This window comes from Ptychodera flava, chromosome 12 (assembly GCF_041260155.1).
Source record: "Ptychodera flava strain L36383 chromosome 12, AS_Pfla_20210202, whole genome shotgun sequence".
Taxonomy (NCBI): domain Eukaryota; kingdom Metazoa; phylum Hemichordata; class Enteropneusta; family Ptychoderidae; genus Ptychodera; species Ptychodera flava.
Genome location: NC_091939.1, coordinates 11,999,070 through 12,022,551, shown reverse-complemented (window position 1 = coordinate 12,022,551; position 23,482 = coordinate 11,999,070). Strand labels below are relative to the sequence as shown.

The 23,482-nt window shown below is 37.4% G+C and overlaps 1 protein-coding gene across 1 annotated transcript; it reads left to right on the top strand.

Moving 5' to 3' along the window:
* The first annotated feature begins 725 nt into the window (after positions 1 to 725).
* Positions 726 to 6,812, top strand: LOC139145020 (sodium-dependent glucose transporter 1A-like). Its single transcript, XM_070715917.1, has 4 exons — positions 726 to 855; positions 2,805 to 3,062; positions 3,617 to 3,902; positions 4,496 to 6,812. Exons 2-4 carry the CDS (start codon positions 2,859 to 2,861, stop codon positions 5,851 to 5,853), a joined length of 1,848 nt encoding a protein of 615 aa, XP_070572018.1. The 5' UTR covers positions 726 to 855; positions 2,805 to 2,858; the 3' UTR covers positions 5,854 to 6,812.
* Positions 6,813 to 23,482: the final 16,670 nt, after the last annotated feature.

The window sequence follows — 23,482 nt, the reverse complement described above, 5'->3', positions numbered from 1 at the left end:
AGGGTTTCCTCTTGGTCACAAATATAGCATTCCCCATCATAGAGAAGATTATGTTATGTCCCTGCTCTTCCATGTCAAGCGCCAGCAGCGTTCAAAGTTAAAATCCTGCTGTTTTTGTTCGGCAAGAAATGTTTTCTCTCCCAATGATTTCTGGTTGCCATTTCCTTTCCAACAACTGTCTTTCCAGCAAAAGTAACTAAAATGCCCCGGTTAGTTACGAATATCATCATGAGAATAGCAATGAACCATACTTTTCAACATTTTATGTCTTACTAAATTCGTCGAATTACCCTCATAAGGAGAAGTAGCCCTCCATTGCAATTTTGAGTTTGGGCACGGCATGCGACAGACTTGAACCTGTTGACTTAACTGAAACAAAGTTGTCGGAAAGCAAATAAAATAAATGGTCTATCAGATTTGAATGGTGGTGGTCGAAAAAACAGTCTGACTGTTTGCAAAAAACCAACTGCATTTCGCCTCATTCATGGAAGTGAAACACAAATAAACTCATGCCCCACTAAAGCAGCAGATTTAGAAAAACAGTGCCAACTACTGTGAAAGACGGAATCGGTTTAATTTCTTCATCCGATAAAAACCAGTTTGATCTAACCAAGAGCGACGGTTGTACTCGGTGCAGCGCTTAGAGCGGCGCGCTCTCTACGGGCCCTGTCGTCAGAACAGCAGCGCGTGCGCATATTGTATACGTAACCCGGAAATATTTAACGGTGAAGACACGCGTACCAGCTAGCTGTGACCAAGTGCGGCGTCGGCGGCAGCTGTACATCATCGACTCAGAGCCGAAGTATTATTGTACACATAGAGTGTACAATCACAGGGACACTTTAAATTTTACTGGTAAGTAAATGTATCAACTTCAGCCATAGCGATCAGCGGCATCGTGGAGATCATATTCCAGTTTGCCCGGCCAACTCGCAGTAGCACCAGGTCTCCGTAACGCCGGCCTGCACCGGGAACAGAGTATGTGGTCCCGGTGTACTCGTACATACGTCCCCCGCAGCTATGTATGATATCACGCCGTTTTGCATTGTAAGTGTCCATGAACACACAGACCCGAGCGAAGGGCCAGGGCAGGTCAATACTTTCACATGTTGATCCGCCAATCACACTTGACTGAAGTGAGTATACGGGGTGGCACTTTCTTTATAATCAAGTTTGTAAATTTGGCCGGGAAATCTGGCACCTTTTTATCATGTCGGCGTGTGTGCTACCTCCATATGATGTTACCATAGACTTATACTAAAGACTGGAATCCTGGCAAACCTATTTGCACTACCTCCATTGTGTGACCAAGGGGCCGATGTACGTGTACCCGATAGAAGTTGCATGTCCGAAAACCAGCTCTGCGTACTACGATGCTGTGTGTTCCCGGAGCTATACGGCCATAACTCCGGGAACATACAGCATCGTATGCAGGGCTAGTCCGAAACATACTTAGCAATAGCATGTTCTATAACTGTTTATAGAATCCGACTGATTTCATCAGCTATTGCCTCGTCCGACATCGTGTGAACAGATTGACCAGTAATACAAAATAAGTAATATAACGGTACCATACATCTACGAACCGGGGTCAGATCGGGTCATCATTACATTGTATTTGGGATTGAGTGTGGTTTGATCTTGGTCGCCGAAAATAATGGGGTCCTTACTTTTATTACCCGTATAAAAAACAGTCTCTTCACATTTCTTCAGAGAATAGGTAGGCATTTCAGAAATGGTTCTCTTTTTGCTGAAAAATGGCTATAGATGTGCTGATGTAACGTCAGAACAATGAAAACCCATGATTTTACAATGTCGTCATATTACCTATTCTTAGAACAACCTTTGAACCCTGAGGGTAAACATACACATCACAAGTACACTGTGCAGCGAATACTACCTATAGGGCAATGAATGGATTCATACGGGGTCACGGGGTCACGTGGATGGCACAATTTCTTCACTCTGTTGGTATGTGACATAAGATTAATTTGAAAAATGCTTGAGAGTGGACACTCAGATATGAAATATAAATAATATCACGCGATAGCGGAGAAACTGCACCACGTCACAATTTGTGACCTGTGTTCGCAGAGGACATTGATGTCTCTGACCAATGGAATTTGATGATAGATTCATGTCAGCTTGGTTTGATAGAAAACATTAAATTCAGAAGGCACTAGCAAGAAACACAACTACACATAACAATACCACTGATGTACTAGTTTAAATTTAGAATCTTGTTAATACTTTTCCACCTCTGTGAAGCACTATGACCCAGTAATCTCTGCAGTGGAATGGAAACATCTACTCAGATACACTGTCATAAATACAAATTTTCAGGGTGTGTGTTTAGGGCTTTGCCAATTGCTCCATTGTTTACACATATTACAGAGCAAACAGTAATATACTTTTTAAATTTACCTGCACAACTGGGCAATCAAATGCATCTATGGCCAATATTTGGGCTGACTTTCAAGTCTGCATTATCAAAATAACTGGGGTATGGGACTTTGAGCTTGTCAAGTCTTGACCCACTACATCATAAGTAAAACTGTAGTTGCCATTGTATTCAGGCATTCACTGTATTGCATATATGTAGTGGACATAATAACCATTGTGATTTTTACTGACTACTGCAGGAAATTAACATATTGCTATGACAAAGATATTTTGAAGCTGCAAAAGTGTAGTTTTTTGTCTTTCTTTGTTGCTTTTTACACCAGTTGTGCTGTGTGTAGTGAAAACCAAGGTACAATGAACTCAAGACTTTATTTTATTATGTATTGATTGCTATGCTACAGGCAGACACACATAGTTCAGAAGTTTATCTGTGGGACTACTACACAACATAGACAATGATGTCTGCGGAAGACCATGGAAAAAGCACGCAGAATGGAGAGATAAAGTCAGATAAGAAGAAAGGAACTGAGGTCAAGACTGCAGAAGTCGGTTTATTAGAAAAGCCAGTTCCAGAAGATGAGCCTCCATGCAAAGAATTGGATACTTTCTTCTACAAAGTTATTAAGACTGTCTCCCTGTACTTTTCATTCTTTGGTCTGGTAAGATTTCCATCACTATGATGGGGTGGGGGTGGTGGGGGGGTGCTGATACACATGTATTGTTGGTGAAGTGTCTGATATCAAAATTCTGTGAATCAAATTCAGAAAATGTCAGTGAATGAAACTTCACAACTGGTTGATAGAATGCTGGATTCATCTTTATCTTTATCCATCTATATTCTCTTTTCTTTGTTCCATTGCTGCTCTTGTCCCACTGTTTCATGACAGGAAGGAAGCCAGCATGTTGAACCAAAATTGTAGACATTGTATGTAAGAGTATATGTTCAAAAATTAGCAAACAAGCAAGTGATTGAGAAAGTACAAAAAAGACAAAATCTACACCAAAAAAAGAAGAATATATGGATTTCCAGTTGAAAAACAAAAAGTGATGTCAGTTGTTGCGAAATGAGTGAGCATATTTTGTCTAGCATGTGGAACACATGTGTTATTATCTTTGTGGAAAAGTTTTGCCACTGTATACTTTCTCAGAGGAATTTTGATCAATCATGGACTTGATCTGATATAGTCTTTACAATTTCAAACTTTTCCTAAAGGGACTCTGCCTCGCTGTGATTGGACCAAGTCTACTGGATCTGAAGTTCCAAGTCGGGGCAACTCTCCAGCAGGTCACCCTGGTGTTCACCGCCAGGAGCGTTGGCTACGTCATCGGATCCATAGTGGGCGGCGTTTGCTTCGACAAGTTTGAGAACCAGCTGCTGCTGGCTCTGACCATGTTTGGTACCAGCGTCACAGGGTTCTTCGTGCCGTGGTGCAATGTGCTGTGGTTGCTGATTGTTGTGATCTCACTCTGGGGATTCTTTACAGGATTTCTCGACACAGGTAAAGGCCGAAAGAATCAGTTAACAGTTTATGGTTTCTGACAAATGACACTTCTGCTTTTCCAAATTCTGAATATTTTTCATGAGGCTGTAAAATAATCAACAAATACTTCTACATAGTTTTTCTTTATTGGTGCTTAATCTGTGTTTAGTTTCTCTTTTCCTCATTGCACAATGACTGCAATTTTAGAAACAAATTTTATCCCTTGTTTAAATATATATATATATATATATATATATATATATATATATATATATATATATATATATATATATATATATATATATAATATATACACACATACATATATGTGTGTGTATATTATGTATTATATACTATATATATATATATATATATATATATATATATATATATATATATATATATATATATATATATATATATATATATATATATGCAAACGTGCACACACACATAGAGTAGATGAAAAGCTATCAGTTTTAAATGTTAGTCACCAAGAAATGTAGGGAGGGAATTTGATAGAAAGAGTGATGAACACAAATAAGTTGCCTGAGTCTATACCAAATGTAACAAGTGTTGTCAAAACATTACTGCATTTTCTTTTAATATAGGAGGCAATGTGGTTCTTGTCGTCGTATGGGGCAAGGAAAATGGACCATGGATGCAGGCTCTACACTTCTTGTTTGCTCTTGGAGCCACCATGGCACCATTGGTAGCAGCACCATTCCTAACTGACCCTGTTTCCATCAATGCTACAGCCGTGCCGGAACCAACCACAGTGGCACCCTGGTATGGTGGGAATGCTGGCATGGAGGTCGGCTATAGTCTCGGACCCCTGGGAGTCTCTGGCAGTCCTGAGAACCAAAAGTCTGTGTCCACAAGAGACACCGATTTAGAGGAATTCCAGTTGATGTTGGAAAAGATGATGGAGCGCGTTGAGAGGAGTGTGGAGGAAGTTGAACGGGTGAGCAAAAGAAGTGCTTTGATCATGGTCAATACCACAGAAGGAAGTGCAGTCTTTGTCCAGAATGCCGTGTCTTTTCCAACTGCTCAGTCTCCCCAACGAGGCATTGATGGTGTACAATCTTCTAAGTCTGATGGACGCATGAATACTTCTTCCAACAGCTCAGCATCCACGGATGAGTCAATGGAGACTGGAGATGGCAAATTATGGATACCGTACACCATCATTGCTGTGTACAACTTCGTGGGTGGGCTTCCGTTTTTAATTCTGTACTTGAAGGGGTCTCGTCGTTTGGTGATCCCAAAGAAAAAGGACAACGGTCAAGTAGACTCATCTCATGTTAAAGAAAATCTCACCTTTAAGGTGACACTCCTTGTCTTTCTATATTTCTTCATTTTCGCATATGTTGGCCATGAGATGGTTTATGGTGGATTCATATACACCTTTGCAATCAAATCTGACATGGGTTTCACGGTGGAAAGCGCAAGTTACCTGAATTCAGTGTTCTGGGGCAGTTTTGCATTTGCTCGAGCACTAGGAATATGCTGTGCAATGTTTCTGCGTCCGAGGTCAATGCTGGTGTTGGATCTGGTTGGTCTGTGCACTGCCAGCACGCTCTTGGCAATTTTCGGTGGTAGCGTGGTCGGTGTCCTTTGGGGCGCTTCAATACTTCTCGGCATGTCGATGGCGACTGTTTTTCCGACCGCCATCGCCTGGACTGAACGGTATATAAAGCTGACTGGCAAGTCAACGGCAGTGTTCTGTGTGGCTGCGTCTAGTTCAGAAATGTTTCTGCCTTGGATCATTGGTTTTCTCTTTGAAGCTTACACATTCATGGTTCTGATGTACGTCACACTCAGCTTGTCGATCACGACAACTGTGGTCTATATAATGATGCAGATCCTCGCCTCATATCACGGCGAAAAACCAGACGATCCAGATGACCATGAAGTTGACCAAAATGAAGAGTCTGTGGAAATGATGTCACCAAAGACTATAGCATGATATCATATAAGCTTTTAAAATTATCAGCATCTATTGTAGCAGGTGCATGAAAATGTTTAAGGCAGCTTTTTAAAAATGTCATTGACCTTTGTTCATGATTATCATGTGTAGAAGGATGTATTTAAATTGAAGATGTGATTCATGCATTACGATGTGCTCCCTTTTTTGTCTGAAACTGACAGGCAAGTGTTTGTCTTTTTTCCTTGAAAGGCAAGCAACTTGCTCACATGTTTGTACTTTGCACAAAATCAGAAAAAAAACGGTCCATGGCAACTGGAATCAAACTGACAAAAGTTGAGATGAATGAGTTTGTTATTCTGTAAAAATCAGAGATTGTCATGCCTATATGTCTTGAAGATCTATAAAGCTTTACCAATCTTTGGCTTTTAAGAAAAGTACACTAAAACCTGACTTTCTAGTGGTAAATTATCAACACAGATGTTGTGTAAATTGGTGTGTGATGGTGATTTTATAGGGTTAAAGGGGCACACACGTTTACTTGGGAGTATGTCCACAAAAGAAATGTTATGATGTCAAAATAATGTCAATATATGATATGAGCATCAAATTTTTAATTCAAGATGCAAAGATTTACAGTACATAGTGCTGCTGTCAGTTTATTGGCATATAGTTTTGCAGACATCAGCGATTACATTATGCAAGTATTTTGATGGTGTAAATACTGCAATCCAATCAGTCGAGATGTGAAAATAACCATGCTATATTTGCAGTGTAACACGGTTTCTCTCAGCTAGAGAAAAATTCCTTTTTAACGTTTCACACAAAACACCTAAGCAATAGATACATGTATACGACTCGATTTTGAACAGTCCATACATATATGCACTCGCACATATGTCGTGAAGTGGTCAAAATCTTGTGGTATGAAGTCACTTGGTGAGCCCCGGGGTTTATTGCTTAATTATATAATTAAGCAATAAACATATGTCATTGCTTTGTGTGTTTGTCCTCTCAGTAAATAAGGTCTCTTCTGTCTGTAAGTGAAGTTGAAAGTGGTGTTTGTAAGCCACAATTTTCACCATGTTTTAAGATTCAGGCATTATATGGGTAAGGCCACAAATAATACAAAATTTACAAAAATGTTTAAAAAAGCAACCATTGTGCCCCATAAACAGTCAGGCGTAATTATATCACTTCAGCGATGACTAACCAGTCGTAGACCATTGAAAGCTTTGTTACAATATATGTGAATGGTACCAGTACTTCATTTACATAAATGAAGGAGCCCGCTATGAATGTAAATAAAGTGCTGGTACCATTCACATATATTGTAACCTTGTCTAGATTTGACGAATCCCACATAATATGCACAAATCATGTCAATTGAATACAAAATTAAGCTAGCTAGATATATATAGACATTTTCAGATTTTTATTTTTTCTCCGTTATAGAAGTTCCAAACTCCAATAAAGTATATATTTTCTGAAAGCCCTGATATCCGACTGTGCACAGTACAGTCATTATTTGCATAATAGCTGCACGATCTGCATGATTTTCAGTTAAAATATCTGCATTGACAAGCCTTGGTAATATCCTTCAAATCCGTGTCTGGGATTTCCTTTATGTTTTTTTGTTATGCACTATTAAAGGTGTTAGACTAAGGTGCTTTTCAAGGAATTGTAATTGTCGCGCCATACAATTTGAATGGAGAATCGGAGAAAAAATCGCAGACACAGATTTGAAGGGTATTACTTATGCTTGTCAATGCATAAATTTCAACCGGAAACCATGCAGCTTGTTCGCTAAAGGGAGGAAAAACCGATTTTTGGAAGGTTCAGCAAAACGCTTGTCACGTGACCATTATGCAAATAATGACTATGTATCGTCCACGGTAGGATTTCCCAATATCAGGGCTTTCAGAAAATGTATACATTATTGGGGTTTGGGACTTCTATAACTGAGAAATCAAAATCAAAATCTGAAATTGTTTATAAGGTATCTAGCTACCTTAAATTCACACCTGTGTGTAGACTAGTGCTGAAACCAAAACGATGTGTGACACTCAAACAGATCAGATGCTTTGTCCAGAGTTCAGCAGGCTGCCGTTATGCTTTATTCCTGCTTAAAAATAGCCTTCACACACCAATTAAGACAGCTGATGTGTTGGTCAATAGTTGAAAGTAAGGTCAAATTTCAGTATATTTTGAGAATATTTGTCAATGATTCCATGGTCAAAATGTTTTAGCTGGTAATAAGTTCAAATTTCATATGATCAACATGCCACTGTGGACCATTTGTGCACCACCAGTCGGTTGACAAACATTTCCCATCTTTAATAGTCCATAGCTGGGATAGTTTTCTGACAGGCATTTTACAGTACACGCATGAAAAGTCGCCAAGGTCAAAGTCAGAACCTAAAAGATGGGAAACTTGTCAGAAAACCACCACCACAGCTGTATATGGACCCACAGCTATTCCCACCTATATTGAAGACAGAAGACACATTCAAACCCATTGTCATCTGAGTTGTACAAGCAGCCATCATTTATCCATCACCGTCCCATTCTCAATTCAGGTTCAATTTTATCATTGAAAAGATCCTAGTAGCATATAGTTTGGTGATAAAAAACGTTTGCTCTCATGATTAAGACTTCATTCAAACGGGTAAAAGGGCCATGGACTTCCCAACTTTTTCCGGTTTTGCCTGCGGAGACGTTACAAGGTCAAAAAGATTATTGTTACTGTGAACATGCCGATGGGTATACATGATACTTTGGATAGATTTTATCAGGTCGCTACTTTTCTCCCACACGATTTGCAATTTTATGATGAATATAAGTGCAATATTATGTAAGCAATGTCTAGAGAAATTCTTGCCACTTGGAGAAAATAAAAATTACCTCAATGTGTAATTAAAATGGCTCCTTGACTATATCATATTTTACAAGTCAACAATAAATGCATTGCTCGTATTCCAGAATCATTTACAAATAGACAATTCTCAATGGGACACGCAACAATATATATTATTGTCTGAATACATCATGGGTTTATGTGACCGAGAGCAGGTGACAATTTGCCCGACGCCAAGAGGGCAAATTGTCTCCTGCTGCGAGGGCACATAAACCCACGTATTCAGGCAATAATATTTTTATTACATGCCTTTCACAGTTAACGTTATATCTATCTATCTATCTATCTATCTATCTATCTAGAAAATTTGTATAGCGCCTAATATCCAAAGTTAAACAATGCTCAGTGGCGCTTAGAGTTACAATGAAAATGCTCTCTGGAAGATGTAAGTTTTTAAGCGTCTTTTGAAAATGTTGACATTAGGAGAGGTTTTTATGTCCAGGGGCAAAGAGTTCCAAAGGACAGGAGCTGCTACAGAGAAGGAGCGGCGACCATAGGTAGTCAGATTCCATCTAGTGTGTGCAGAAGGCATTTATCAGATGAACGAAGAACATATGACATTTAGTTACATGCAGGGCATTTGCAAACAATTTTAGCATTATCGAGCTGCATCAAACAGATTTTAACGAAAGTCAAAATAGCAGTGCGCGCACTGATATTTTACATCTAGCGTTAAGCGTCTACTTTGACATCGAAAACGTCGAAGGGCTTCACCGGACCGGGTAACTATGGGAACCGGTCAGTACATCGTTCACACGCCCGCTAACTCCCCGGATGTTCCTATTCAAATCAATGCACATATTTGCACTAACGCCGAGGCATGTAATAACTGTCGCTTTGGACGACATTTTTCATCAATTTTGTTCTAGAAAATGAGGATAGTTTGATCTCATCCCTAGAGTTGGTCTATCAAGCATTAGCCCTCCACGCTACAATTTGTACGATAGGCAGTCATGTCATTAACAAAATAATTCTAGTCTGAACTCCTTCAGTCAAGGATAATGTCGATCATAACGCACATACAGGCTGTGTTGACAACTTGAACTCTAGGCAGTTCGACGTGATTTTAAAAGTAGAGTAAGAAATTATATTGTGCAAATAGATCAAAAACATCAACAGTTACAGCTAATTGGACTTTAATCAAATGAAGAACACACGCGAAGCCATAGCCTGAGGGGGGCAGCCCCCCCCCCCCGGAATTTTTGGGAAAAATACAAATATTTCGAATAACAGAGACGCTGATCAAATCGTCAATATTTCCGGGACGATTCCCGGCACTCGTGCTTTGAATTGATTGTTTACTAATGTCAAGCGTCTCTGTACTTAAAGTGACCCTTCGCTATAGTTTATATTGTTGCCATGGTTTATGGTTAACTGAATGAAGTGTTACTTTTTACAGTGCGCTGGATAAAATGTAGCTCTTTTTGCGGTTTAAACGAACAATTAAGGATCTTTGTGCGGGAAAATGCAAAAAGGAGCGCGCACGCACACATACGGACTGTGCATTTAGTCAAGTATTAAACACAGTTAGAACTTAGTCGCTTTCATTTGAACGCTGTCAGCTATCGCAATTTGCCAAAAAAAGGTCGCATCTATCCGTCTATTTTGACATTTGTCAGGAAGCAGGCAGGGTATTAAGTATACCATATTGTAGCAGGTCGCATGAATGCATCGCAGTGACTATAGGAGCGCGTTCGATCTAATCTTTTAAGGTAGTATGCGCCTCGAAAGTGAAAGACGGAAACTTTGCTCAAACTTTCCTAAATGACACTTTCAACCATACTCTCACCAATTATAACAATAAAATTCAGGGGTCACCGTGCAAAGTTTGGAAATAGCAAAACAAATCACCCTACGTTTTGCGGTATTTGAAATTCAAAATGGCCTCCATATCCCTGAGATAAAAGTAAATAGTTGAAAAACTAGTACGGTGAAAGCTTTTCTTTCGCCAAGAGTTTCAAAATGAGGCCCCACAAGTGGTAGATCAGAAAAGAAATGAAGAAATTCGAGACGCCGAATGTCTGTCTTCGAGGCGCGTTCTAGCTTAAAGGTATACAATCACCTGTAATCTAAATATGCCCATATATGGTCAGAGGGTCGTTCCTTGGTATTCGAAATGCCCATGTGAGGGCGCTGTTTTTAAAAAAGCGGCCACCCGCTTAAAATCTGTGATTGGTTAGATTTTCTCTTTCCATGGTAACTGTGGTAAATTGGAACAGGTGGCAGTATACCTTTAAAGGCAGGCAAATTTCTTTTTGGAATATTTGGTGGCGCTGAAAAGGTTTGTGAGCGATCGATATGATCGCCGTGAATCAGAGCTCGGAGCCTCTTCTAAGTGTTTCAGTTCGGTACGGGCAAACTGAAACGTTGTTGCATTTTCGGAGTAGGCGTCTAATGCAGCAAAAGTACCGGAAACGTCTACAAATAAGCATATGTCCCTAAACTCCGTGTTTAACTGAAGGCGAAACAGCTGATCATCAAGCTCACTCAGAATTCTGGTGTTCCCGTAGGGAACCAAGAAATCCGGTTGTTTTTCTTGTCGTTTGTATTGTTGCTTATGTTGATATTAGTGATGTTGTTGTTGACCAATAAAATTCAACGAACATGACTATTGTGTTGTTGTTTTAAACGTACGTAGCTGTCCTAAGAAACACTACAATCATTATGTGATCGGCCCTATGCAACTCTCTCCCAACGTACACTCTCTACCTATGCTGGGAGGGAAATTTTAAATTCACTTGCCACTAAATCCTAATCAGAATTGAAAAGAAAGAAACAAAAATCATAATGAACATGTTTATAATCATGATAGCCATAGATGAAAGATGCCAGATGGAAGTCGTTGAAGTCTGATTTTACAAACTTTGGCTGTAAGTATTGAACTCGATTTTTTGTGTTTTTTTTGTGTTTTTTTTTTCATTTGGTATTAGGCTTGTACTTTATATCACACACATAAACTATATCATTGTTATAGCTTAGTTTTCGCAGTGACTAGGACGTATATCGAACGAATGCGTAGACATAATAATTGCTACATTCAGTGTTGTTTGCTAATTAAATGCAAACTAAGTAAATTTATGTAAATACGCAAATCCTAGCTATGATAGGTTCTGCACCCCCGGGCAATTTGGTCAGTCTACGTTCATGACAGCAGTTAGTTTTTTGGGGAAACGTCTCACCAGAGTTAACAAGTACAGACAGTTTGGTTGTATCTATTTCTACTTTCATGGTTGCACAATGAGAAAGCCTCGGACGTCCGTTAATTTGTACTCAACGCACGTCGGACACATGGAGTCAGGTGTCAGGAAAGCGTAAGACAAGGGAAAACAAATTGCGGCGAAAACAAATTCATAACTGTAGCAGATTTTTTTGAGGAGTTCGGCGAAGTCTATTAGTCCGTGGGCTGGAGGGGCCCACCGTGCACCCCCCCCCCCCCACATCCCTACTACTTGGGTATTTTTTTTGTTCTTTAGGACCTGCTGAACAAGAAAAAAGATGTTAACATTGGATATTTTGGGATGCACTACCTATCTCGGCTGGTTTTTGATTTGCATGTACCGCAAAAAATGGCGAAAAATGGGTAGGGGTAGGGGTACTATATCCTCCCCTACATTGAGTAAACTAGCATGAAATAGCACAAACCATACATTTTTGGAAAGCTGAGATTCTGCTCTTTATGAAAAACACCAACTTTAGCAAAATTAATTTGTGTACATAGAATAGGACGACTTTAAAATGAATTTTTTTGACAATTTTGAAATTTTTTACCCAAAATACCATGTAACAATTGTGATTTACTTGTTATTAAGCAAAATTTTGACAGCTTTTTGTGTTTGAATTATTTATTCCCACATATTAAACAAGAAAAAAAGTGTTAACATTAGATATTTAACTATACACTACTTCTCCTGAGTCAATTTTGAATTGCGTGTATCTGTATGGGGTGTGCAAAAGCTAGGGGTAGGGGTACAACATTCTTTCCTTGATGAAGTAAACTGGCTTGAAATGCCATATACCTTATAGTTTTAGAAAGCTTAGATACTGGTCTTTCTAAAATGCATAAAGTTTTAGTGAAAAATATGACGTCATAGAATTGGATAACTTTAAATCGATTTTTTCTGGTAATTCAGTATTTTTAACCGGAAGAAAATACGATAACTATTGTTTCCTCCTTATGAAGCAAATCAAACACATTTATGGATGTTATTTACTAATTGCAATGTGCGGAAGAAGAAAATAAATGTCAAAATTGGGTATTTACCATACATTATTGTCTCTAGTCACTAAAATAGCAAGTTTTGCTACATTGGTATATCGTGAATGGGCATTTTATTGTTATGCAATGAACTAATGCACAGCCTTAAAAAGAAGACTCGAAAACGTGCACACATAGTCATATTGCCATTTTCTCCTTTAAGTAAATAGATTATTGACGACTGTCTATTGTTATAATTTAATTTTTAAATATTTTTCTATAAAATAATTTTGTTTAAGGCGTATTTGAAAACTGTCTATGCCTCCTTGTCTTACTTTATATACAGCAAGCATTACTAACAATCTATTAGGCCAAGGCTAGAGGGGCGTCTACGTGCACCTCCCCCTCACCCCACAGGATAACAAACTTGTAATTTTCAGAAGCCTTGGGATCCCTAGAATAAGAAATGGGATTTTAACAGACAAAATATAGGGACTCAATAGCTGTTACGGTCATGTTTTGAAGGGTACCACAAAATCACGATTTTGTGACCCACGTGGATTTTTGTCAAACCTGTCTTCTTGTACGTGATCTGCTGAGCTTACTGTTTAACATGACCTAAGTTATGGGGTATCATTAGAAAGGTAATTTATTTTTCTTGAAAATGGTATATAGCAATATGCAATATCTTCTACAGTTTTCATGAAATAGGGCCATAATTTACCCCATACCCCAAAGTTTTATGTCACAAATTACTGTCAAAACTAATCTAAATTCCACCAATTATTTACCTAAACATAATACAAAAGGCAATACTGTGTATTAACTTTGTGTTATTTGCTACAGGTACATGTTAGAAACTTGGAATAAACTTTTAACAGAAAAAATATTGGGATCCTGTAGCTGTAACAGTCATATTTTGAAGGGTACCGAAAAATCACAGTATAACTGACTCGCATTCGTTTTTGTTAAACCTATCTTCTAGTAAGTCTTCTGCTGAGCTTATTTTGAACATAACGAGGCCAATGGGGTACCATTAGAAAGTTAATTTACTCTTCTTTAAAATGATATGTTGCAATATGCAATATCTTCTATAGTTTTCATGAAATAAGATCAAAACTTACCCCATACCCAAAAGTTTTATGTCGCAAATTACCATCAAAACTAATCTCAAATTCTACCAATTATTTTCCAAGACACATTACAAAAGGCAATTCTTTGTATAAAATATATTTTATTTGGTACAGGGACATGTCAAAAATATGAGTTAGACTTTAAAGAGACAAAATATTGGTATTGAATGACTGTTACTGGCATGTTTTGAAGGGTACCGTGAAGTCAGAGTATTACCGACTCGCATATGTTTTTGTTAAATGTGTCGTCTTGTAAGTTTTCTGCTGAGCTTACTTTTTAGATAGCCTAGATAAGGGGCTGCCATTGGAAAGACAATTCATTTGGCTTTAAAATGACATATTGCAATATGCAATATCTTCTACAGTTTTTATGAAATAGGGCCATAATTTACCCCATACCCCAAAGTTTTATGTCACAAATTACTGTCAAAACTAATCTTAAATTCTACCAATTATTTACCTAGACATTATACAAAGGGCAATGATTGGTATCAAATTTGTTTTATTTGATACAGGTAAATGTTAGTAACTTGAAATAAACTTTTGACAGAAAAATATCCAGATGCTCTAGCTGTAACAGTCCTATTTTGAATGGTACTGCAAAATCACAGTACTGCCAACTTGCATACATTTTTGTTAAACCTGTCTTCTTGTAAGTCTTCTACTGAGCTTACTTTTTAACATAATGTAGCAAGTTTGGCATCATTGGAAAGGTAATTACTCTTCTTTAAAATAATACATTGCAATATGCAATATCTTTTATAGTTTTCATGAAATAGGACCACAACTTACCCCATACCCCAAAGTTTTATATTCCAAATTACCGTCAAAACTAATCTCAAATTCTGACAACTATTGACCGGGACATAATATAAAGGCAATGATTTGTATTAAATTTAGTATATTTGCTTTAGGTTCATGTTAGAAACTTGAAACGAACTTTTAACAGAAAAAATATTGTGATTCTGTAGCTGTAACAGTCATATTTTGAAGGGTACCACATACTCACAGTATTGCCAACTCGCATACGTTTGGTTAAACCTGTCTTATTAAAAGTCATCTGCTGAGCCTATTTTTTAACATAACCAGCTATTGAGGTATCGTTAGAAAGGTAATTTTTTCTTCTTTGATATGACATATTGTAATATATAATATCTTCTTAAGTATTCAGGAAATAAGACCAAAACTTACCCAACACCCCTAAGTTTATATTGCAAATTACTATCACTTCTAATCTCAAATTCTACCAAACTTTTACCTAGACATACTACAAAAGGCAATGATTTGTATGAAATCTGTTTTATTTGCTACAGAGACATGTTAAAAATATTAGATAGACTTTTAAAAAACAAAATATTGGGAATGAATGGTTGTTGCTGTCATGTTTTGAAGGGTACTGTAAAGTCTCAGTCTTGCCCACTCGTATGTGTTTTTGTTAATGTGTCATCTTGTAAGTCATCTGCTGAGCTTACTTTTTACTCTAACCTATCTTATAGACTATCATTGGAAAGAAAATTTATTTTGCCTTAAAGTGACATATTGTAATATGAAATATCTTTAATAGTTTTCATGAAATAGGACCAGACTTACCCCATATCCCAATTCGCAAACTGCAAAGTTTTCGAACAGATGTAGTTTGCACATAAAACTAAGGGCTGAGTAAGTTTTTGCCATTTCATTACAACTTCAGATGATAATGCACTTTATCATATGCTAAAATAAAGAGTGATAAAAGCTTTGTAATGATACCCTATAATCTGCGTTACGGATAAAATAAAGTTGGCAGATAAATTTCATGGAAACTTGTTTAATAAAATTTCACGGGTTTCAGCAACATATATCCTGCTATCCTTCAAACTATGATGCTAACAGCTGTTAAATCACAATAATTATCCTGTTAATGGTATCTTTCATAGTTGGAATGTCTCTGTAACAATAAAATAGGTTTCATACAAAGTTTGTCTTTTTTTATAGAATTTATCGTAATTAAATGCTAGTATTGACAGTAATATACAACATAAAACTTTGGGGTATGGGGTAAGGTTTGGTCCTATTTCATGAAAACTATAGAAGATATAGCATATTACAATATGTCATTTTAAAGCCAAATAAATTGTCTTTTCAATGGCAGCCCATAATCTAGGCTATGGTAAAAAGTAAGCTCAGCAGAAACTTACAAGACGACACATTTAACAAAAACATATGCGAGTCGGTAATACTCTGACTTCACGGTACCCTTCAAAACATGCCAGTAACAGTCATTCAATACCAATATTTTGTCTCTTTAAAGTCTAACTCATATTTTTGACATGTCCCTGTACCAAATAAAATATATTTTATACAAAGAATTGCCTTTTGTAATGTGTCTACGAAAATAATTGGTTGAATTTGAGATTAGTTTTGATGGTAATTTGTGACATAAAACTTTGGGGTATGGGGTAAGGTTTGGTCCTATTTCATGAAAACTATAGAAGATATAACATATTGCAATATGTCATTTTAAAGCCAAATAAATCGTCTTTGTAATGGCAACCCATAATCTAGGTTATGTAAAAAGTAAGCTCAGCAGAAAACTTACAAGACGACACATTTAACAAAAACATATGCGAGTCGGTAATACTCTGACTTCACGGTACCCTTCAAAACATGCCAGTAACAGTCATTCAATACCAATATTTTGTCTCTTTAAAGTCTAACTCATATTTTTGACATGTCCCTGTACCAAATAAAATATATTTTATACAAAGAATTGCCTTTTGTAATGTGTCTTGGAAAATAATTGGTAGAATTTGAGATTAGTTTTGATGGTAATTTGCGACATAAAACTTTGGGGTATGGGGTAAGTTTTGATCTTATTTCATGAAAACTATAGAAGATATTGCATATTGCAACATATCATTTTAAAGAAGAGTAAATTAACTTTCTAATGGTACCCCATTGGCCTCGTTATGTTCAAAATAAGCTCAGCAGAAGACTTACAAGAAGACAGGTTTAACAAAAATGTATGCAAGTTTGCAGTACTGTGATTTTTCGGTACCCTTCAAAATATGACTGTTACAGCTACAGGATCCCAATATTTTTTCTGTTAAAAGTTTATTCCAAGTTTCTAACATGTACCTGTAGCAAATAACACAAAGTTAATACACAGTATTGCCTTTGTATTATGTTTAGGTAAATAATTGGTGGAATTTAGATTAGTTTTGACAGTAATTTGAGACATAAAACTTTGGGGTATGGGGTAAATTATGGCCCTATTTTATGAAAACTGTAGAAGATATTGCATATTGCTATATACCATTTTCAAGAAAAATAAATTACCTTTCTAATGATACCCCATAACTTAGGTCATATTAAACAGTAAGCTCAGCAGATCACGTACAAGAAGACAGGTTTGACAAAAATCCACGTGGGTCACAAAATCGTGATTTTGTGGTACCCTTCAAAACATGACCGTAACAACTATTGAGTCCCTATATTTTGTCTGTTAAAATCCCATTTCTTATTCTAGGGATCCCAAGGCTTCTGAAAATTACAGGTTTGTTATCCTGTGGGGTGAGGGGGGAGGGGCACGTAGACGCCCCCTCTAGTGTCGGCTTACAGATTGTTAGTAATGCTTGCTGTATATAAAGTAAGATAAGGAGGCATAGACAATTTTCCAAATACGCCTTAACAAAATTATTTTATAGAAAATATTTAAAAATTAAATTATAACAATAGACAGTCGTCAATAATCTATTTACTTGAAGGAGAAAATGGCAATATGACTATGTGTGCACGTTTTCGAGTCTTCTTTTTAAGGCTGTGCATTAGTTCATTGCATAACAATAAAATGCCCATTCACGATATACCAATGTAGCAAAACTTGCTATTTTAGTGACAAGAGACAATAATGCATGGTAAATACCCAATTTTGACATTTATTTTCTTCTTCCGCACATTGCAATTAGTAAATAACATCCATAAATGTGTTTGATTTGCTTCATAAGGAGGAAACAATAGTTATCGTATTTTCTTCCGGTTAAAAATACTGAATTACCAGAAAAAATCGATTTAAAGTTATCCAATTCTATGACGTCATATTTTTTCACTAAAACTTTATGCATTTTAGAAAGACCAGTATCTAAGCTTTCTAAAACTATAAGGTATATGGCATTTCAAGCCAGTTTACTTCATCAAGGAAAGAATGTTGTACCCCTACCCCTAGCTTTTGCACACCCCATACAGATACACGCAATTCAAAATTGACTCAAGAGAAGTAGTGTATAGTTAAATATCTAATGTTAACACATTTTTCTTGTTTAATATGTGGGAATAAATAATTCAAACACAAAAAGCTGTCAAATTTTGCTTAATAACAAGTAAATCACAATTGTTACATGGTATTTTGGGTAAAAAATTTCAAAATTGTCAAAAAAATTCATTTTAAAGTCGTCCTATTCTATGTACACAAATTAATTTTGCTAAAGTTGGTGTTTTTCATAAAGAGCAGAATCTCAGCTTTCCAAAAATGTATGGTTTGTGCTATTTCATGCTAGTTTACTCAATGTAGGGGAGGATATAGTACCCCCTACCCCTACCCATTTTTCGCCATTTTTTGCGGTACATGCAAATCAAAAACCAGCCGAGATAGGTAGTGCATCCCAAAATATCCAATGTTAACATCTTTTTTCTTGTTCAGCAGGTCCTAAAGAACAAAAAATACCCAAGAAGTAGGATGTGGGGGGGGGGTGCACGGTGGGCCCCTCCAGCCCACGGACTATATCTATCCAGTCGTTGTACTGCCAGATGTTAAACTTTTCTTCTTACCTCGATGTTAAAATTTTGTTCGCTACCATACACACCGACTGAAAAACCCCTGTAACTGAGGGTTAACGAAAAACTGGGAATTAAGTGGCCGCATTTTTAGGATGAGTGTGGTTTGGCTTTTTGAAACCTTATTTCAAAACAACCTCATCAAATCATGTTTTGTAATTTCAACTGATGAATACTATCATGCTTCAACAACAAACAAACATAAATATATGCACCAACATACATACATACATACACACATATATATATATTGTTATGTAGGTCATTTCCCCCACACTCATCATGACCTGAGTTCAATTAGTCTAGAACATTCTCAAGGTCACTGCCCTTGATGACCTCACAACCTTGAATTCAATTAGTCATGTTTGGAATGTTCTGGAAAGTTGATTAGTTGTGTAAGGGAGATAATTTTAGAACAGTAATTAGCATGTCAATAAAAGTTCTAGATTGTTCTTATATGCCTTTATAAAAGGGACGTGCACAGCTTCCAGTCAGACTTTTGGGATCGTGTCTCTTGTGTGTTACTATAAACTCCAGCAGTAGTCATTCTCAAGACTTTTCAAGACCTTCACTGTCAACGCTGGATTTATACTGTGGACTTTGTGCAGCTGCAAGCCTGCAAGGACTGTTCATTCATTCAACTGACTGTTACAACTCTGAGACTGGAGCTTTGCCGTCCCAGCTGAGATAAGTAGTCTGTACACTTTTAAAGCTTGTACTCTATCCCTGACTTAGCAATTAGTTTTTTTTTCGTAATAAATTTTGTTTAAACGTTAACTGCTGAGTTCACCCTTTTGTTCGTTTTCTCTGCACGTAACAAATTGGGGGCTTGTCCGGGATACGAATATTTTGAGCCGTTTGACAACTTTTGACAGCCTTTTCAAAACTACTGTATACTGTGAACTCAGCGAAATTCAATCATGGCGGAATTCAAGCCAGACGAATTTATGGATGACCTTGATCAGGACACATTTAATTCCCTCAGAAAAGACAACCTCATAGCACTGGCAAATTCCTTAAAGTAGATGTCAAAAGATCTATGCGCAAGCGAGAAATTCAGTTCAAGATTGCAAAACATTTAGTTAATTCTGGCCATTTTGAGGAGTCTGCCTTAAAAGATTATGAGCCTGAGTCTTCCTTCGAACTCAAAAAATTAGAATTAGAAATACAGGCAGATTTGGAGCTTAAGAAATTGGAATTAGAAAAGGAAAAATTGCAAATGGAAGAAAGGGAAAGGCAGGAAAAATTACAAATGAAAGACAAAGAATTACAAATGAAAGACAAAGAATTACAAATGGAAGAAAGACAGAGAGAAAAGGAGAGAGAATTGGAAGAACATCGACTACAGTTAGAAATGAGACGTTTAGAGCTTGGACAATCAGGAAAATTCTTCCCTTCAGACAAGTTTGACATCACTAAGCATTTCAGGTTAGTTCCCCTTTCCAAGAAAAGGATGTTGATAAATATTTCCTTCATTTTGAGAAAATTGCTCAGAGTCTGAATTGGCCTAAGGAGTCCTGGTCTATGCTTTTGCAGAGTGCTTTGGTGGGTAAAGCCAGAGAAATTTACATTCAGTTGTCAGTAGAGCAGGCTTCAAATTATGATTCTGTGAAGGAATTAATTCTCAAGGGCTATGAGTTGGTGCCTGAAGCTTACCGTCAGAAATTTAGGGATTGTGAGAAGGTGAAGGATCAAACTTATGTTGAATTTGCTCGAACAAAAGAACAACTGTTTGATCGCTGGTGTTCTTCTGAAAAGGTCAGTCAGAATTATGACAAATTACGACAGCTTGTTTTGATTGAAGAATTTAAGAGGTGCATTCGGAGTGACATCAAGACGTTTATCAATGAACAAAAGGCAGATACATTGGAGGTTGCTGCACGTTTGGCCGATGATTATTCATTGACCCACAAATCTTCATTTCTCAGCAAACCATCCCAGTCCTTTTCATACAGAAACAATGCAGGTAAATTTAACTCCTCCTTTTCATCCAAGAATTTTTCAAAGGACAGTAGAAAATCAAATGACAACAGTTCACAGAGTTCAAGTAACACTCCACATCATCAGATCCCAAGTCTCAATCTCCTTCTGACAAACAGTTTGGTACACTTTCTTGTAATTATTGTAAGAAAGACGGCCATTTAATGTCAGAGTGTTTCAAATTGAAAAGAAAACGTGAAGGTCAAAGTGGTCAAAGTGGATCTAAGCCAACCGGCTTTATTTCTTCATCAACTCAATTAGAGTCTAATAATGTGTGCAACACATTTTCTGAGGTTAAACCCCTCTCATCCCCAATTAATGAGGTCAAGGTCAATTCTTCTCAAGATAGCATTATGGGTATTTCGAGCCATTTATTCATAATGGTTTTATATCACTTTCTAGTGATTTCTCTTCCGCTACCCCTGTCAAAATTTTAAGAGATACCGGGGCTTCCCAGTCTCTTTTGTTGGCAGATACCCTGCCGTTTTCTGAAAAGTCATTTTCAGGTTCTAAAGTTCTTATTAAGGGGGTAGATTGTAATGACTACATTCCTGTTCCTCTCCATAATGTCTATTTGTCTTCGGACTTTGTTTCTGGACCTGTGGCTTTAGGTATTAGGCCTTTTTTGCCTTTTGAAGGGATTCACCTTCTTCTTGAAACGACCTTGCTGGGGACAAGGTCATTACTAATCCACTTGTGACTGATAATCCTAGTTTAGATCAGGATCCAGAGCCAATTGAACAAGAGATACCCGATTTATTTCCTTCATGTGCCATTACTCGAGCCATGTCAAAGAAAACTTCCGAGAATCAAAATACTCTCAAAAATAATGTCACAGATGTTGACTTAAATGACACCTTTCTCAGTCAGGTGTTTGACACGGATCATTCCGTTATCCCTCGTGGATTTGAAACTTCCAGTAAAACTTCTGCTGACCAAAGTCAGACATTTTCTAGATCAAATCTCATTGCAGAACAACACAAAGACCCAGATATTTTGTCTTTGTTTGACAGGGTAGATGATGAAGGTAAAACTTCAGATAGCTCTGTTTCCTATTATACAAAATCTGGTATTCTCATGCGTAAATGGAGACCTCCAGACGTCTTGGTTGATGACGATTGGGCTATAAAACATCAAATTGTGGTTCCAAAGTCCTATCGTGCTGAAATATTGCGCCTGGCCCATGAAACCCCCTGGGCTGGTCATTTGGGAGTAAGGAAAACTTATCACAAAATTCTCAGTCACTTTATTGGCCTAATCTCAGGCAGGATGTAGCACATTTCTGTAAAACCTGTCACACATGTCAAATGGTAGGAAAGCCAAATCAGACCATTCCAAAGGCCCCTTTACAGCCAATTCCTGCATTTCAAGAACCATTTAGTAGGATACTAATAGACTGTGTTGGGCCCCTACCAAAAACAAGATCAGGAAATGAGTACATGCTGACAATTATGTGTACATCAACTCGGTTCCCAGAAGCCATACCACTGAGAAATATAAAGACAAAGACTATAGTGAGAGCTTTAGTCAAATTTTTCACTTTATTTGGCCTCCCTAAATGTGTCCAGTCCGATCAAGGCTCCAACTTTATGTCTGGTATTTTTCAACAAGTAATGGATCAGCTAGGCATTAAACAGTATAGGTCATCCGCCTATCATCCAGAAAGTCAGGGTGCTCTTGAGCGATTTCATCAAACTTTGAAAAACATGATTAGGACTTACTGTTTTGACACAGAGAAACAGTGGGATGAAGGAATTCATTTTTTGCTCTTTGCTGTTAGAGAGTCAATTCAGGAGTCTCTTGGTTTTAGCCCATTTGAGCTTGTATTTGGACATACAGTCCGTGGCCCACTTAAGCTCGTTAAAGAGAAATTCCTATCAGACGATGATGATTGTCTGAATATTTTGCAATATGTGTCAGATTTTCGTACAAAACTCTCTAAAGCATGTGAATTAGCCAGAGAAAATCTTGAGTCATCTCAGCAGTCAATGAAAACCAAATACGATAAAAACACCTCAAAACGGAAGTTTGAACCAGGTCAAAAAGTTCTTGTTCTACTTCCAATTCCTGGCAAACCACTCCATGCTCGTTACTTTGGGCCATATCTAATCGATAAGAAATTGAGTGATTTAAATTACATCATAATAACACCTGACAGGCGAAAACAAAAACAGCTATGTCACATAAATATGCTTAAGCCATATTTGGATAGGGATAATCCTACTATAACTCAGCCTGTCAGTGCAGTCAGTTCAAACCATTATGAAGATAGTGATACTGAAACTGACTTGAGTGAAAATACTCTTAATTCAAAGCTAGGCTCGGTCAAGCTTCAGAACTCAGAAATCCTGGAGAAGCTGGAGTCTACAAAGTTGGCACACCTCCAGCCAGAACAACAACAACAGGTGAAAGAACTGCTCCACGAATATAAACACCTGTTTCAAGATGTTCCCACGAGGACAAACGTCATCTATCACGTCGTTGATGTGGGGGACAGTAAGCCTTTAAAACAACATCCAGACAGACTGAATCCTGCGAAAGCGGAATATCTCCGAGAGGAAGCCAAGTATTTGCCGGACAATGACTTTATCAAACTCAATAAAAATAACCGGACTTTGCCATGCATACTTTATG